The 17,206-nt window shown below is 45.8% G+C and overlaps 1 protein-coding gene across 1 annotated transcript in view; it reads right to left on the bottom strand.

Annotated features, from left to right (window-relative positions):
* The window catches only part of TADA1 (transcriptional adaptor 1), a gene marked incomplete at its 5' end in the record, with an annotated part of 25,002 nt that continues 7,796 nt past the window's right edge, over positions 1-17,206 (bottom strand). The window contains 5 exon segments of the mRNA XM_014581942.2: positions 1-986; positions 1,398-1,560; positions 7,013-7,164; positions 9,638-9,847; positions 11,714-11,811. Of these exon segments, the coding sequence (XP_014437428.1) occupies positions 834-986; positions 1,398-1,560; positions 7,013-7,164; positions 9,638-9,847; positions 11,714-11,811 (776 nt within the window).

The raw sequence follows: 17,206 nt of genomic DNA, 5'->3' as shown, positions 1-17,206 counted from the left end.
TTTTAAATGTTAAAAAAAAAAAAAAACAACTTATTCTGTCTCACAGCATGTATATTTTTTATACATGGAAATCTCTAGGAAATCATGAAACTGTCGCATAGCTCCCATTTTCTGGGGAGCTGTAATGAGGAACTGGGGTGGGGGCTACCTATGGCTGTTAAAGAATGAACTGGTCACTATGAGAGGTATCTGATTTTTAATACTGTGAAGGTTATTTCAACCAAAATGCAAGAGCACAGTTTTTCAGGAGAAAGGCATAAATGTTCAAGGTGCCAGAAATAAAACATGATTTCACTGAGCACTTGGGTGTCCTGTGGACACAGGGACTAGGTTATAACAGCGTCTTGCTCTGGCTGTCACCTGTGTGACATGCAGACCGTGGGACACTCAGGCTCAGACTGCGGACACACGGACTGGGTTATAACCGTCTTGCTCTGGGCTGTTGTCTGTCTGACACCCGGACCTGGGGGCACTCAGGCTCAGACTGCGGGCACACGGACTGGGTTATAACCGTCTTGCTCTGGGCTGTTGTCTGTCTGACACCCGGACCTGGGGACACTCGGCCTCAGATCCCCGAACGTCTCCCTCTCCACTGAGACACAGAGCTCCGTCAGTCCTTGCTTCCGAAACTGGGAACGCAAAGCCTACAGAGGTGGGTCGTTACTGAAGTCAGACTTGCATAAGGGCTTCACAGTAGCAACGCAGAATGTCCTCAACATCACATTTCCATAGGAAAGGTTATATATACATCAGACACTTCGGCCTTGAAATGTGGACCCCAGACGTTCCACTTTAGTCACCAGGGGGGTGGGGAGGCCCACCCGCAGCCCCATCTAGCAGAGCAGCAGCCCCTCCTTGGCCGCCAGGCGCCGACGGTGCACCTTGTCCTGCTGCAGCTCCTCGTGGTTGGGATGCCAGAGCTTGGTGATGACCCTCTCGATGTTCAGGGCATACACGGTGTGTGTGGGGATGACCTCCCGGTGGACCTGCGAGGGGCAGCAAGCACAGCTCCAAGTACTCTGCAGCAGCTGCTTTTCTGACATAAACGTGGGGTTTCTAGCAACACAACACTGATACAGCAGAGACACAACCACAGACATGAACTCAACCTGACGAATCCCCCAGCAACGATAACAAGGTTCTGAAATAGGAACAGGGAAGAAGGCGACTTTCTTTTCTTTCATTTCTTGGGGAGGTCAAGGATGGGAGAGGTAAATTAAGGACCCCTGGGCCCAGGATTTAAAAAATAAAGCTAGCATGAATGGCTTTTACTAACGTACAGCAAAAACTGAAAAGCATAAAGCCAGGTGGAGAAAACCTGGAGAACATCTTTGCAGACATGAAGGTATTTTAACCTATCCATACATCTAGGTAAACTTCAAGGAGCCCAGAATTACCTGCAGAGCTTCAAAAAGGTCATACATATTCACTGGAGGCAACGATGCAGGCAGTGTGTCCCCAGAGCAGGCCAGCAGGAGTGCGGCCTGCTGCTCGGCGTCATCCGGGGGTGGGTGGGAAGCGGGGTTCTGACCAGCGCAGGGTGCGGAAAAAGCTGGAGGGCTTGGGAGAAAAAAATTAAAATGAGAGATATTCCCAGCACGCGCGATAGAGACAACCAAGCACTATACTGGACGGACTGCTAGAGAATGCCCAGGTGGAGAACAGCTCGAAGTGAACTGGGACGTCACTGCAGCTCAGTGCTTACCAGTGTACACGCAGACACTGTAATTCTACTTCTTAAAGGCAGCCCTTTCATCACGCTGGAAACACATAATGCAACTGTGTTTACCTTCCTTCCTCTACAATGTTAAAATACTTACTTAGCCTAGGATGTTGAACCAACATTGCTTCCTACTCTTAAAGAGCTAGCAGTTGAGAGACGAAAGGAGTTGCTGCCCACTCAGTGCTCCTGTCACCCATCCCGGAGCAACAAGGGAGCAAAGGTCATCGGGCCTGAGCTGATCACCAAAGCCCCTCCCCCAGCCTGGAGTGTGGGAGAAGGGGCGGCATGCGTTGGGCTCTGCCTTTCACTCTGCCAGTCTAACTGGCCTTCAACCACACTGGGACCAGAAAGGTTTGGGTGTACAGAACCAGACACCTGAAGACAATGAGCACTTGAAGGAATTTTCGCCCCATAACCCGCCCCAGCAGTAAAAGGAGAGAAACTCCCCTCTGAGAATCTGAATGTCAAACTCCCACTGTGGATTCCACACTCCCATCCACTGTAGAAGAGGGAAACTGACACAGAGCTAACTCCTATCACAGGGAAGCCCACGAAACATATTCTAAGATGTAGGATGTCACCAGATAACTAGGATTCAAAGCAGGGTCACATGAAACACTTCATATTTCTTGACAGGAAATACTGCCTCCTCCAGAAGAAATAAAATAGCTCCTCACTAATAATGGACAAAATATGAGGTCAAAGAAATGTCAGAAAAAGAATTCAGAATATTTATTGTAACAAAACTCTAAGAGATAGAAGAGAAAATAGACAATTGAGAGTATTAACAGCTGATAAGACACAGAAGAATCACTGAACTTGAAGACAAAACCTCTCATTTAGTCCAAGCAACCAAAATGAACAGAAAAGTAACCATTAAAAATGAGGATAATGTGGGACCCGCAGTTAGCGTAATGGCTATGTTGCTGGACTCCCATGTAGTCAACCATGGTTCAAGTCCCGGACCCAGTGGCTTAAAACTCATGCCGGGCATGTGTGCGTGCATGCCCAAGATCCCAAGAGGAGAATGGAGGAGAAGGGACTGTGGCGTGGCCATTCCCCCTGGGGGGGTTATTTCTCGCTTTCTGTCTCTCTGTCTCTGTCTATGTGGCGAACACACACGCCCTATGGCAAAAACCATTCAAAAAAAAAAAAAAATGAGGACAATGTAAGGCAAATCCTAGACACCATTAAACAACTAAATAGCTGCATAACAGGTATCCCAGCAGGTAAAAAAAACAGGTCAAGGCGTAGAAAATCTCTTTCATAATTTATTAGCTGAAAACTTCCCAAATTTAGAGAGGCATACAGACATCCAAATCCAGGAAACACAAAGGACACCAAACAGATTTAACATAAGAAGATCCTCTCCAAGGTACGTCATAGCCAAATTGATAAAAATCAAAGACCAAGACAATATTCTAAAAATGGCAAGAGAAATGCAAAGTTACATACAAAGATCACTCCATTATAATGACTAACATCAGACTTGTCAACTGAAACAGTGCAGGCAATGAAAGAATGGGAAGACATATGTAAAACTTTGCAAGAAAAACTCTTGCCCAAAGTACTCCACCTGGCAAGATTATTCTTCAAATAGGAAGGAGAAATAAAATCATTTCCACATAAACAAAAGCCGAAAGAAGTCACCAAAACTAGACTAGCTCTTTATGAAACACTTAAAAGAACACCACACTGGGAAAACTAAAGGGAGACAAGTAGAAGTAACAGAACACAAGAAGATCAGGAAAAAAAGGAGTAACAAAAGTCCACGAATAATGACAGTACCACTGAATGTTAGTGGATCAAATTCTCCAATTAAAAGATACAAACTGGCTCAATGGATTAAAAATGCTGGACCCCTCTATATGCTGCTTACAGGAAACACACCCCATTGACAAGACATACATAAACTGAAAGTGAAAGGCTGGAAAGTCATCTCATGCAAACAGAAATTTTAAAAAAGAAAAGACTGGAGTTATGATACTGGTATCAGACATAATAGATGTTAAGATAAAAGTGGTAAAAAGAGATAAAGAAGGACACAATAGGGACCAGCAGTTAGCGTACTGGCTATGTCACTGGACTCCCATGTAGTCGACAGTGGTTCGCGTCCCGGACCCGGTGGCTTAAACTCACGTCGGGTGCGTGTGCGTGCGTGCCCAAGATCCCGAGAGGAGAATGGAGGAGAAGGGATTGCGGTGTGGCCATCCCCCCTGGGGGGGTGATTTCTCGCTTTCTGTGTCTCTGTCTGTCTCTTGTCTGTCTAGCGAGCACACGCTCGTCGCGCAACCCCCTAAAAAAAAAAAAAAAAAAAAAAGGACACAATATAGTTCTAAAAGGATTAACTCACCAAGAAGATATAACAATTATAAACACGTATGCACCCAAAACCAGGGCACTCAAATATGTAAAAGATTTCTAGATCTAATGGGAGATATAGACTGCAGCACACTAATTGTTGGGGATTTCAACACCTCACTGTCACCACTGGACAGGTCACCTAGACAAAACATAAACAAAGGGACACAGGAGCTACCTGATACCATAAACCAAACGGACCTGGTGGGCATAGATATTCCAGCTGGCAAATACAAAATACACTTTTTTCTCATCTCCACATGGAACATTTTTAGAGACTGATCACATAATAGACCACAAAACAAGCCTCTACAAATTTAAAAGGTATAAAAACTATACTCAGCATCTTCTCTGATCACAATGGAATTAAACTTGAAATCAACCACAGAAGAGCCATCAAAATGCAAAAAACATGGAAACTAAACAACTATTCCTGAAAGACTTCCAAACTACTGAAGAAATTAAGAATGAAATCAAAAGATTCATGGAAACCATAACCTTCGGGACACAGAGAAAGCAGTCGTAAGAGGGAAGTTCACAGTCAGTAGTGCTCACAAGCAAAAAAACCAGAAAGGTGACATATATAATAAATAACTTGACATCTCATCTCAAGGAACTGGAAAAGAAACAACAACAACAAAAATAGCAGAAGAAATAGTAATTAGAGGCGAAACAAATGAAATAGAGAATAAAAAAATTATACCAAAAAAAAAAAAAAAGCTGGTTATTTGAGAAGATAAACAAAATAGACAAATCATTAGCTAGGCTAATCAAGAAAACCAGAAAATGGCACCAGATAGATAAAAATAAATTTAAAAAAATAAAAAGTAAAAATCAGTAACAAAACTGGTAGAATTACAACCAATATAGCAGAAGATACCAGAGACTATCAGGGAGTGGAGTTTTTTTTTTGGGGGGGGGATTTGACAGACAAAAGAATATCAAGCTCTCTGTTGAAAATGATATATATGGTAATATCCTTGATTTGTGTGTCATGTACTACATGCACACGTTGCCAAACTGTATTGTGCATTACAAAGTTGTACAATGATGGAATGTAAATTTAAGAAATAAAAAATATAAAGGAAACAAAAAGGAGCTAGTTATTAAAAAAAATAGGAGACCCAAAAGAATATGGAGCTGGAAATAAAACCACTTGGCAAGGAAGGTGAATGGTACCGGAGACAACAAGTTCAAAGATAAAGAGCGAAAAGGAATGGCACAAAGTCAGCAACGGTAAGTGTGGGAGTCAGAGGGAGAGCACCCACATCTTGCCCGGTTCCCAAAATGCCTAGTACAGGCTGAGAAGTCGACCTGAGGGCTACATACACAGCAGATGACCTCTACCCAACCCTGATGCACATACAGGGAGGTAAAACGAAGAGGGAGGACAGTCAGTGTGGCTGGAAGCTCCGGTCAGAAGCAGCCCTATCCTACCGACAAGGCTGGCAGAGGCAGAAGCCCCCTCGGGGACTGTCTTGTGTCCGAGACTGGGCTTGAGTTCAGCACCGCCCACTACCAGGGCCACAGTTTTGGTTTGTTTTTGTTTAGAAAAGAGTGATTTGTGAATGAAACAAGCCCTAACAGATAAGCCTGAGTGAGACTGAGAGAGTAAATAACCACATATGGCAATCCACACACGAGCCCAGTTTAAGACAAGACTCTCCAAATGGCCGGTGTCCCCATGGGATCTTCAGAGCCTCAACATGGACACTGGTCCCTCCTCCTCCGGGTGGTGCCCACGCTGCCTGCTCTAATGGCCCCTTTGGCCATCCTATCCCACACTTTCAGCATCCCTTCTAGTCACTTCCTCAGCAGCACCACCCCTGCCACCCTCCCAATCATACTTCTTTCACCTTGTATCTCCCTGGTATCTCTAGGTCTCTTCTCATCTAAAGAGATAGACAGATCTGTGTAGTCCTGCACTCCAAAGAAATTCAGCCACTTCAGTAACCAGGAAGGAAATTCTATTTTTGTTTTCTTTCTCAAAGGTTACAATTCAGACTCGATTTTGGGGGGAGGGGCTGCGTAAAGAAGGTGCAAAGGTAAGACAAAGCTGAAGTATGAATGAAGGGAACTGAGGCTGTCTCCTAAAAGGTGACTCAGGACTTCAGATGAGGTCCTGGAGCCCAGGTCTACATGGGAGACGATGAGCCCAGAGCCCAGGTCTGCACGACAGGATGTCAAGAGGATTTCAAGGACACCTGGCACAGCCCAATCCCCAGAGCTAGAGCTCCAGGAGCCCGATGAGGACCTGGGAAATGCCTGTCCTCCTCCTCCTGGCATCAAGAAGTCCAGCCTCGGGGGCCAGGAGATGGTGTAGAGTTTACAGTGCTGGACTCCCACATAGCCAACTGTGGTGAGAGCCCCAGACTTGGCAGCTTAAAACTCACGCTGGCCATATGTGTGTGCATGCCCAAGATCCTGGGAGAATGGTGAAGTGACTGTGGCACCCCTCGGGGGGAGGGTGACTTCGCACTCTCTCACTCTCTCTCTCTATTTCTGTCTGGCAAACACACGCACCAAATGGCAAAAACCCTAAAAAGAAAAAAGAAAAAGCAGCCCAGCTTTTCCCCACGGTCAGAGGCTGGGCTTCTGACAGAGCAGGCCTACCCTTCCCAAGAGGCAGTCATGCCCGAGCCCTCAGTCACTGCCCAAGGAAGTGACTGCGTTCCACCTAGAAGTCCACCCAGAACACGGCACCTCATCAGACCACACGTGGCAGTGACTCCGGAGCTTCACTTCTGGTGAAGAGGACCAAAGGGACACGCCGGACATCATGCAAGAGTGAGACCAGCAGAATCAAACTGCTCTCGCGACAGAAGCTCTGCACCCACAGAAACCCATAACTGATTATTTAAGAGCTGCTACGTGAGAGCAGTACGACCCACAGCAAGCAGAGGGGCGAAACCGCAGGGAAGCACTCACCTTTCTATTAGGGTGTTGTAAGCTGCGACGCTGTTCTTCAGGTATGGCTGTGGCGTCACGTTACTGCCAAAGGCATATTTGAAATGGCCATCTCGTAACCGATAGGCCTTCCTTCTTGACACAACCGATGTCAGTATATCTTTAAGGTGATTCTGTAAGACAAGAAAAATGGCATGCACTCTTCGTTCAAAGCCAGTCATGGAAGTTCCATGACCAAACAATGCTGGCTGACGTTTAGATGGAGACGAGACAGACTGGCACAAGCTAGAGCCAAATGCACATTCCCTAGAGAGCCACAAAGCCACTCCAGGGAGGGGTACCAGATAGGGACATGCTCATTTTCTCTAGTTCTCTTTAAGATGGGCTTGCTGTGCATGGAATTGATTTTATTTGACTTGCCAGAGAGCAGATGCACTAGCCAAAGAGAGAGAAAGAAATCACTCCCCCAATGGGGCATGGTCCCTTTTCCCCATCTCTCCATCCTACTGGAAGTATGGAAACTCATGCCTAATACACACGCATCAAGTGGGTTTTTTTTTTTTGAAAGTTTTTTGCTATAGGGCATGTGCACTCATCAGAGACAGATAGAAAGTGAGAAATCACTCCCCAGGAGGGATGGCCATGCCACAATCCCTTCTCCTCCATTCTCCTCTCGGGATCTTGGGCACACACGCACACGCGCCTTGCGTGAGTTTTAAGTTACTGGGTCTGGGACTCGAACCACGGTCAACTACGTGGGAGTCCAGCAACATAGCCATTACGCCAACTGCTGGTTCCCAAGTGTGTTTTTCAAGCCACCAGACAGGAACTCAAACCAGGGTGAATCATGTAAGATCGAGCTCCCTTAACCACGAGGCAATGGGGCCAGCCCTGTGTGGAATTTATCTTAATTTTTTTTTTTAATCTCTAAATTGCCTCTTCTTTCTCAAAAATGATTTTCAGATAGCTTTAGAAAAGATAAAAGCACAGGCCAACTGGTAGCATGGTGGTTAAGGCAGCTGGATTACACACAGCCTTCTGTGTAGTTCAAGTCTCAGACCCAGCAGTTTGAAAATCATGTTGGGCATGTGTGCATTTGTGCCCAGAATCCCAAGAGAAGAATGGAGAAGGAACTGCGGCATGGCCACCCCCTGGGGGAGCTTTCTCACTTCTCTTCCTCTCACTGTCTCCACAAGCACACATGCCCTGTAGCAAATTTAAAAAATAAATAAATAAGTAAATAAATGACTTTTTAAAAAGAGGCACACTATCCTGAAACTTAATGCAAACTGAGAAAAAGTTTCAAGATTGGTATTTATTGATTATAATGCCCACTCTACTAAAACTCTTGCATCAGAAGAACCTTGATTCTCTCGAAAGCTACAGAGATGGTAGATGCAAAGGAAACCACCACACAAAAAAGTGGGTCCTTCATTTCTCTTCACTTTTATAAGAGGCAGGTACGTAAGGGGAGGCTGGGGGTGCCTGTAAAATAGGGACAGGATCAGTCTCGGCTGACTGTCACAAACAGGGCAGCTGAGATCAGTCAGGCAGGGTGCTTCATACCAAGCCCACCATCTATCAAGGCGTCACTGTACAATGGGATGGATTTCCACAGGAAATGGATGGAATGTCTGTAACTTCACGTGACAGCTTTCCGTGAGGTCCAGGTGAAGGAAACGAGGACCAGAGAACTGAAGGCCACTGCCCCGCGCTACCGGACAGTGCCTGGACACTATGGACTCCAGCCTGCATTTTGTCAAAAGGCTAAAGGAGCGCAATGAAGAGATGAGTGACACCACCACGCTGAGTGCTCTCTGAGGCTGGACCACAGCAAAACCAGTCACGTTAATCTTGGATTCTCGGACTCTCCATCTCATTTTCTTCTTCAGAAACTGTCCCCTTGGTCAGCCATGGGGCTCAGCAGTAATACAAGGGTCTGTGATGCCATAAGCCACATGGAAAAGTCCCAGGGTTATGTCCCAAGGTCACCCTGTGCACAGGTGTGCCCATTATTCTAGTTGACTGGGACAGGCGGTAGATGGAAATATGGGGGTCCTATTGAGGAGGCCTGTCCTTCTCTCTCACTCATAGAAATATATAAACTTTAGGGGCCAGCAGGTAGCACGGTGGTTAAGGCACTGGACTCCCGCATAACTCACCACGGCTTGAATCCCAGACCTGGCGGCTTGAAATTTACAACAGGCACGTGGGCATACATGCCCAAATCCCGAGAGGAGAGTGGAAGAGAAGAGACTATAGCATGTCCATCCCACTAAGGGTGATTTCTCACTTTCCCTCTCACTGTCTCTCTAGAGAGCACATGAGTCCTGTGGCCAAAATCATGAAAAAACGAAAACAAAAACAAAACTGTCCCCTTGTTGATAAATTAAATACCAAATCAAACAGAAGGATTGGGCCTTCAGTAACCTTTCTGAAAAGCTCATCGTATTACCTGAATAACTGAAGGCAATTCTCTGGATTGTCACATGTTTTGCCTCTCAACAGAAAAAAAATCTTCAAAAAGGATAATCCTATGCAATTAGAGTGACTTGGTGGTTATTTCTTGCAATGTCAACTCTAAACGACACACATAAGCTTGTCACATGCAATGTGTAACATTATTTCTGCCAACCAGAAACCAACCTCCACCGCATAGACCACAGCTGACACGGCCTCCTCGGTGACATTGTCCAGCCCGTGCTCGTAAGCAGTCACTATCACCCTCCCTTCCAGCTGACCCCGCGTGGGAAGCATCATTGTGTGGGAGCACAGTTTCAAGTCGTCATCATCCTGGGGGTCCTTCGCCACAAACTGTTGGGCTCCCGAGAGGGGATTTTGAGGCTGGAATCTATGCTATGAGTAAGAAAACCTTTTCAAAGTTACTCATTACAGTGGCAAGTGAGAAGACACACACAGAGTAATCCACGTGCTGGACCAAGCACCTGGACTGTTATGGGGGGGAAAAGTCAGAGACTCGGGCCAGATGCTGGCATGGTAGTTAAGGCGCTGGACTCCCACATGGCCGGCCACAGTTCAAGTTCTAGATCCGTGGCTTGAAAGTAATGCTGGGCACACACGCGTGCAGGCCCCAAATCCTGAGAGAATGGAGAAGAGACTGTGGCATGGCCATCCACCCAGGGGGCGATTTCTCACTTTCCCTCTCTCTGTCTCTTTCTGGCAAGCACATGTGGTTTAAGGCAAAAACCTAAAAGAAAAAAAAAGAAAAAAAAAAGAAAGTGCCGAACTCACCCATTACCCAATAATAACAAAGACATGACTTGAGGGCATTAACAGTTGTGCGCACAGCAGTTTATTCTATTCAGGTAACACCTTGGGGTCACACAGTACACGGCCCTGTGCTGGAAATCACAGTCAGGGACCAGGAGGTACACTCTACCAGAACAAGTCAGAGCATTAGAAATAACTCTGTAACTAGACTTGCAAAGTGTAAATTACAATTAAGACTTCACTTAAGCCTCAAAAAGCCTTGCCAGCCCAGCTGTGAGGGTGCAGAGGGAGTGCAATGCTGGAATGCTGGAAGCCATGTGGGAGATCAGAGTTGGGTTCCTGGGTCAGCCTGCCTGTGCTGGGTGTGAACATGCACCCACGAGCCTGGCTGGCTGGGGAAGGCCGAGGGAAGGCGTGCAGTGTGAGACCCTGCCCAGGGTGCTTCTCTCTTTCTCTCAAAAAGAAGTAAACTTTAAAAAAACAAAACAAAAAAACAACAACCCAAAAAACCTAGCTAACAAATGCTACAGATCTAGTAACAAAGATCCCCAGATAATTCTGTGAAGGTAAAGGTAAATAGTAACTGTTCATTTGTACTTGGAAATCTCAACTCTAAACCCACCTAAGACAGTCACACCACTTAAAACAGCTTTTCTTTATCATTTTTCATTCATAAAATGTCAGCCATCCTCAGGGAGATTCTGAGGGCTCATTCCCCATCATCACGGGGAGATGGGTCTCTGGAAGCTTTGGCTTAATTCCTCAACTCAAGACTTTGTAATGAATATGGCTTGTCCCTGTTTGAAGTTTCTATTATAAAAACATTGTTATTTTTCCACTTTCCAAGTATGAAACTCTTTTATTTGAACACCGCCTGTCTAAACCAGGGATGTCTCTCTGGAGGTACCGACACCCTCCGGTTCAATACTGTTGCTGAAATGAAACACAGCACAAGGTGGAAAGAAGTGTCTGCTGACGCTAATACAGCTACCAACACCTAGTCGAGCCTAGGAAAGGGACACTTCAGGGAAATGTTTTCCCTAGTCACATACTTTAAAAAGCAAATAATTCCAGAACATTTACAAATTTTAAAAGCAAACACCTTGGAATCTCTCTCTGGGTCCCTGGGGCCTAGCCAGGTTTCCCTAGAACCCTGCAGAGGCCACCAGGCTGCCTGGATCTGGGAACAGAAGTCTTCGATATATTACTCATTCAAGAGAAATGTGTAAGGGGAGAAAAAACACAGGCATAGCTTTGCATCACTGAAAAATCATTAGATACTAATGGCAACAATAATATTTAAGCAATAACAAACAGGAATTATAAAATTCTGACATCTGGGTCTCACGACCCTTGTAACCCTCTTCTCCCAAAATCATATCCTCACCCTTGAACTTTACTGGCCGTATTTTAATGTTCAAGCTGAAAGCTAGTTCCATCCGAGCAGTACTTAAATCAGTCATTATCAAGATCCACTGGTGAGCAACCTACATCGAATTTCTGACGGACGGAAGAGATCTTCTTCTTTCCCTTGGGTTTTCCAGGTTTGGCTGCAGAACCCCCTGTCCAGGGCAAAGATCCAGCACCCTCTGTAAGACAGAGAAATGATAACCATACAATAACCCTGAAATAATAACTGGAAACTGCTAAGTTTGTTTCCATTCCGGACTAGAAAAGCATGGCATGCCTGAAAATGAACATAAATGCTAAGTGCTTAAGTTCAAATCTTTTCTTCCTACATCCCCAAACAAAATGATAAATTCTCTCAAATCACATTTTTTTCTAGCTGTAACCAAAATTAGTTTTTCAGAAAGACAAATGTGTTTGTTTTAACTGTCATTAGTGCCTGCTGGATGCTTTGCTTATGGGTAACAGTACTGTAAAGGCGGGGCAGGTTCTGTAGCCCAGGACAAGAGGTGAGCACGTGCACTGACCTCTGCTCCCTTCCAAGGCCCTGGGAGGTAAGTGGCACTCATTTACAGGATAAAAAGGAAAAGGAGCAGGCAAGATCAGATCCCCTCACATTTCTCCATAGTGAAAAGGATGCTGACTCCCAGAGGCTGGGAGACTCGAGACTTGGCTCAGCAAGGGAAGAGGCACTGAGGAGGGACAAGGTGACCCACCTAGCAAAAACCCACAAGGAACTGGGTCTGGAGAACCTGCATGCAGTGGAAGCCAGGAGGGACTGCAAGGCTAAAACCAAAGTTAACGGAAGATCCAAATCCAAAAGTCACACACAGAGACTCTGTTCCTTGCCCCCAGGACCGAGATCGGTACAAAACGAGGACTCCTCGTTGGAAATGAACAAGAATTCCAAGACAGTGACTGCAGGGCACGGTAACAAGGGTGGGGCCTGCAGTGCAACTGCAGCATCATGCCCACGCCCATGCCCACACCCACGCTTCCACCTAGGGCTGTCACAGGCGGGCAGGGTGGAGGGTCCGTGAGAAGGTGGGGAGGGAATGAAGGACCATCTCTAGTGGGATTCACTAAGGTGGCTGGTGTGGACGTCGGCGCCCTGGAGCAAAGTGCACTGGTATTTCGGGGACCTCGTGTTATGGTGGCCCCCAGCAGTTTACTATAAAGGAAAGTCTCCAGGCAGTCTTCATGCTTCGCTCTCGAATGTGAAAGGGACAGGAGGCATCAGACACCTGACAGTATTCTGTAGCAGGATAAGAAAGACCAGGCTAAACAAGTGACAGCAGACCTAGAGTGAAAAAGCAAAAGGACTCTGAAAACTGTCTAAGGTACCCTCAGAAGAGTCAGAAGATATATATGCAGACGACAAGAGGATGCTATAAAAGCTGCTGAATTAGGGACCAGTAGATAGTGTAGTGGCTACCTCGCTGGACTCCTACATGGCCGACCATGGTTTGAGTCCCGGACCCAGAGGCTTGAAACTAGTGGCAAAAACCTAAACTTAAGCCCAAATCTCTTGACTTCTATCAACCAGGGTTTTGTTCTGTTTTTTCTGTTTTGTTTTGTTTTTCCCTTTTCTAAATTGCCAGAAAGTGTATGCCCATGCCAGAGAAAAGAGGAGAAAGGAGGAGAAAGGAGGAGAAAGCGTCCCCCAGCAGAGCCTGGGCACACTGCGGTCTCTTCTCGATTTCTCCAACCTGTCGGGATTCTGGACCTGTCCACGAACACACACTTGTGCATGCCCAGCATGTTTTTCAAACAACCGGTGCCAGGATTGGAGCTGCAGTCTGCCATGCGGAACCTGGCTCCCGCAACCACTCAGCTACAGGGCTGCCCACAGCGAGCTTTGCTTTCCAGTAATTCTACTCATCCTCTGACTCTGGCACTTTACAATATATACTTAGAAAGATCTAACCTTCACAGTGTTGGCCTTTCCGATCAAATTAAATTTTAGACAACAAAAAGTATTGTCTTTATGGCCTAACTTTGGACATTAGAAAGGTACATTTAAATAACCAGAACACAAAGAATCTAACACAGTCTGTGAATGGCAGGGTCACACATAGCGAGGGGACAGAAAACAGCCACTGCTCCCTGACACCAACTGAGCAGACACAGTAATCATGCTTTATACCAATAACCAGTTCTTTGATGGTGGAGAAGTTAGGTGTCAGGAGATCTTATGTGAATTCTCAATCATATAATACAGGTTAGCAGAGAGGTGATTCAAAATACCAGCTGTTTCTAGATAAGACATGGGCTTTTGATACATGATCATCAAAATCGCCCAGCCGTTAAAAAAATTCAGTTTAACCTACATAGGCAGGACGTGCTATGAATATGAGCTTTAAAAAGCCCAGATAGCTGTTACCATCAGTAAAGTTTCAATGTACTTAGCTGTTTTTCCTTTTTTTCTTTTTTTTTTTTTTTTGGAGAGGGTTTTTGTTTTGGTTTCGCTATAGGGCTCATGTGCTTGCCAGAAAGACAGAGAGAGACAGAGAGACAGAAAGCGAGACCCCCCCCCCCCCCGGGGATGGCCACGCCACAATCCCTTCTCCTCCATTCTCCTCTCAGGATCTTGGGCACACACACACTTGCACTTGGCCTGAGTTTAAGCTACCGGATCCAGGACTCAAACCACAGTAGACTACATGGGAGTCCAGTGACATAGCCATTACGCCAACTGCTGGCCCCAACAGTCACTGCTTCTATCTGTACCTCTAAGTTGATGTCACAGGTTCAGCTTCCAGCCATGCCCCAGCGTGCTGTGAGCCTCTCCCAGTGTTCTCCACCAATAAAATGCCACCCCCCTAGGCAGAACTTCTAACCTTCCCAGTGCTAATATCTTACTTAATAGAAAGGAAGGGGGCCAGCAGGTGAAATGGAGGTTAAGGCAGCTGGAGCCCACATGGCCAATGTACAGTTCAAGACCCACACCAGTAACTTGAAAATCTCAGGGATGGGGCCTGGAGGTGGCATAGTGGTTAAGGCGCTAGACTCCCACATGGCCAAACACAGTGTGAGTCCCAGACCTGGGAGTCAGAGGGTCCTGCCAGGTGTGCATGCACATGTGCAGGTGTGCCCAAAATCTGCGGAGAACGGAGAAGGGACTGGGGGCAGCATTCTCCCCTAGCGGATGATTTCTCACTTCCCTCTCACTGTCTACCTCTGGTGAGCACATGTGCCATATCACGAAAAAAAAGAAAAAAAAAGAAAATCACGCTGGGCACGTGTGCATGCAAGCTCAAAATCCCAAAAGGAGGACGGAGAAGGCATTGCAGCATGGCCACCCCCTGGGAATGCTTCCTCACTTTCCATCTCTCTCTTTCCCCGTCTGTCTCTGGCAAGTGCATGTACCCTACACATTTTTTTTTTAAAGAAATGTTTGCTATAGGGCACATGCACTCGTTAGAGACAGAGAGAGACAGTCAGAAAGCCAGAACTCACCCCCCCCAGGGGGATGGCCACAAGCACACACACTCAGCATGAGTTTAAGCCCCAGGGTCCGGGACTCAAACTGTGGTTGACCACCTGTGAGTCCAGCAACATCCCTACTATGCCACCGGCTGGCTCCTAATAAGACTTTCTTAAAGAATAGAAGGAAGGTCTAGGTTTCCCACTCGCGTTGTGACTTCTCTGCCATGTAAGTCACCTCCCTCTAGCTACCAGAGACCTCGTCCTAACACTGGACGCCCTCTCTTCATCCCACGGACCTTCATCCAGACTTCCCACCCACTCTCACTTCTCACCTACTTCAGTGAACTAAGAAGGAGCTCAGTGGGGTGAAGACCAAAAGTAAATACAGCAAGTCTTCATGGAAAATGTGGATTAAGAGAAAACTGTGCACAGATTGCAAAAATTTTCTTGCACCAAAATAAACTCACACTTGTTAAATTGAACTATTTTGGTCTAAGATAGCCACTGTACTCCCACGCTTTGACTCCTATGGATAAGCCCAAATCGTACATGTTAGGCTGTTTTTCTGAGCTGGTTGCTAGGTTACAGCCAATCACAATAGTTAGGCTTCAGTCACTCACAGGTATCCCGCCTTTTAAACCCTGTTAGTGCAGACGAACTTCAGAATGTAGCCAATGATTTCTCTCCCTTGCCTTCACTTGTTTTTTATGTAACACTTTTCTGTTCTGACTTAAATACCAAATTGACCAGGAGACTAGCTGGAGTTGTCCAAAAGTCTGGGGACCACTGTATAATTTAAATTGTGTTAAGGTTTGCTCTATTAAAACTCTATTAAATTGGCTGGTTTATTTTTCTTTTAACAGTGTTGGTGTCAGAAGTGGGATCTGAAGTAGAGCTTCCAGGGACCCCCACGAGCAGCAGGTGACCAAGCGAGGCACCCACAGGATGCTTTGTCATCCACTGCTCTCTCACAGCAACTGAAGATCATGTAAGTTTTCGCTCAGATTTGAGCCCCATGGACTTGTGTTTAGAGCTCCCTGAAGTTTTTATATGAACAAGCGTTGGTACAAATTGGGTTTGGGGTTGCAACAGAAGCTGGACTGGGTACAGGATTAAATTGGATTAGGTAATTAACTGATTGGATCCAGCTGTCTGATTGGGTCAGACAGAAACTAGCAGTAAGTAGCTATTACTGTGGTGGTTGCAATAAAGATCTAGGCTAAATTTTTTTTTTTCTCATGAGATTTTTATGTTCAACATCTCAGTTTTTATTTATTTATTTTTTGCATGCTTAGAGAAAGATTATTGGTTAAATTGATAAAGGAGGACTCAGAATGCCAGGATAAATGATCTCCCATTTAGGTTTTTTCTTAGCTTGAAGAGACTCACAATTTACATAAAACATGGAATCCCTAATTCTTTTTTTTTGTTTGATGTTTTTGCCATAGGGCACATGTGCTCAACAGAAAGAGAGAGACAAAGAGAGAGAAAGTGAGAAATCACCCCCGAGGGGAGATGACCACGCCGCAATCTCTTCTCCTCCATTCTCCTCTCAGGATCTTGGGCACGCACGCACGCACACGCACCCGGCATGAGTTTAAGCCACCAGGTCCGGGACTTGAACCATGGCAACTACATGGGAATCCAGCGACATAGCCATACGCCAACTGCTAGTCCCTGGAAGTCCTCATTCCAAAGATCAAAGTACTTCCTGAAAACACCAATATTTATAAAAGTGGTGAGATCTTAGTAACATGATTTGAAATTACTATGGCCATAATGAAGAACAATGTATATATACAAAATCACTCTTTAAAAAGCATAATTAAAATCGAGCTTCTAAAAATTTAATTCTATTTTATCTCTTTTAAGACTCTATGAAAGATAAATGGTAGGCCTAAGTGACATAAAAAAGTTTCTACCAAAGTTTTTGCTTTCTTACCAGCCTGCCCAAAGCAAAAAGAGAGCTAGATAAAAGACTTACTGGGAACCAGCAGTTAGCGTAATGGCTATGTCGCTGGACTCCCACGTAGTTGACCGCGGTTCGTGTCCCAGACCCGGTGGCTTAAAACTCACGCCGGGCGCGTGTGCGTGCGTGCCCAAGATCCCGAGAGGAGAATGGAGGAGAAGGGATTGTGGTGTGACCAT

This window comes from Tupaia chinensis, unplaced genomic scaffold (genome assembly GCF_000334495.1).
Source record: "Tupaia chinensis unplaced genomic scaffold, TupChi_1.0 Scaffold141320_1, whole genome shotgun sequence".
Lineage (NCBI taxonomy): Eukaryota > Metazoa > Chordata > Mammalia > Scandentia > Tupaiidae > Tupaia > Tupaia belangeri.
Note: the sequence above shows the minus strand (reverse complement) of the source record. Positions and strands in the feature narration are given on the sequence as shown.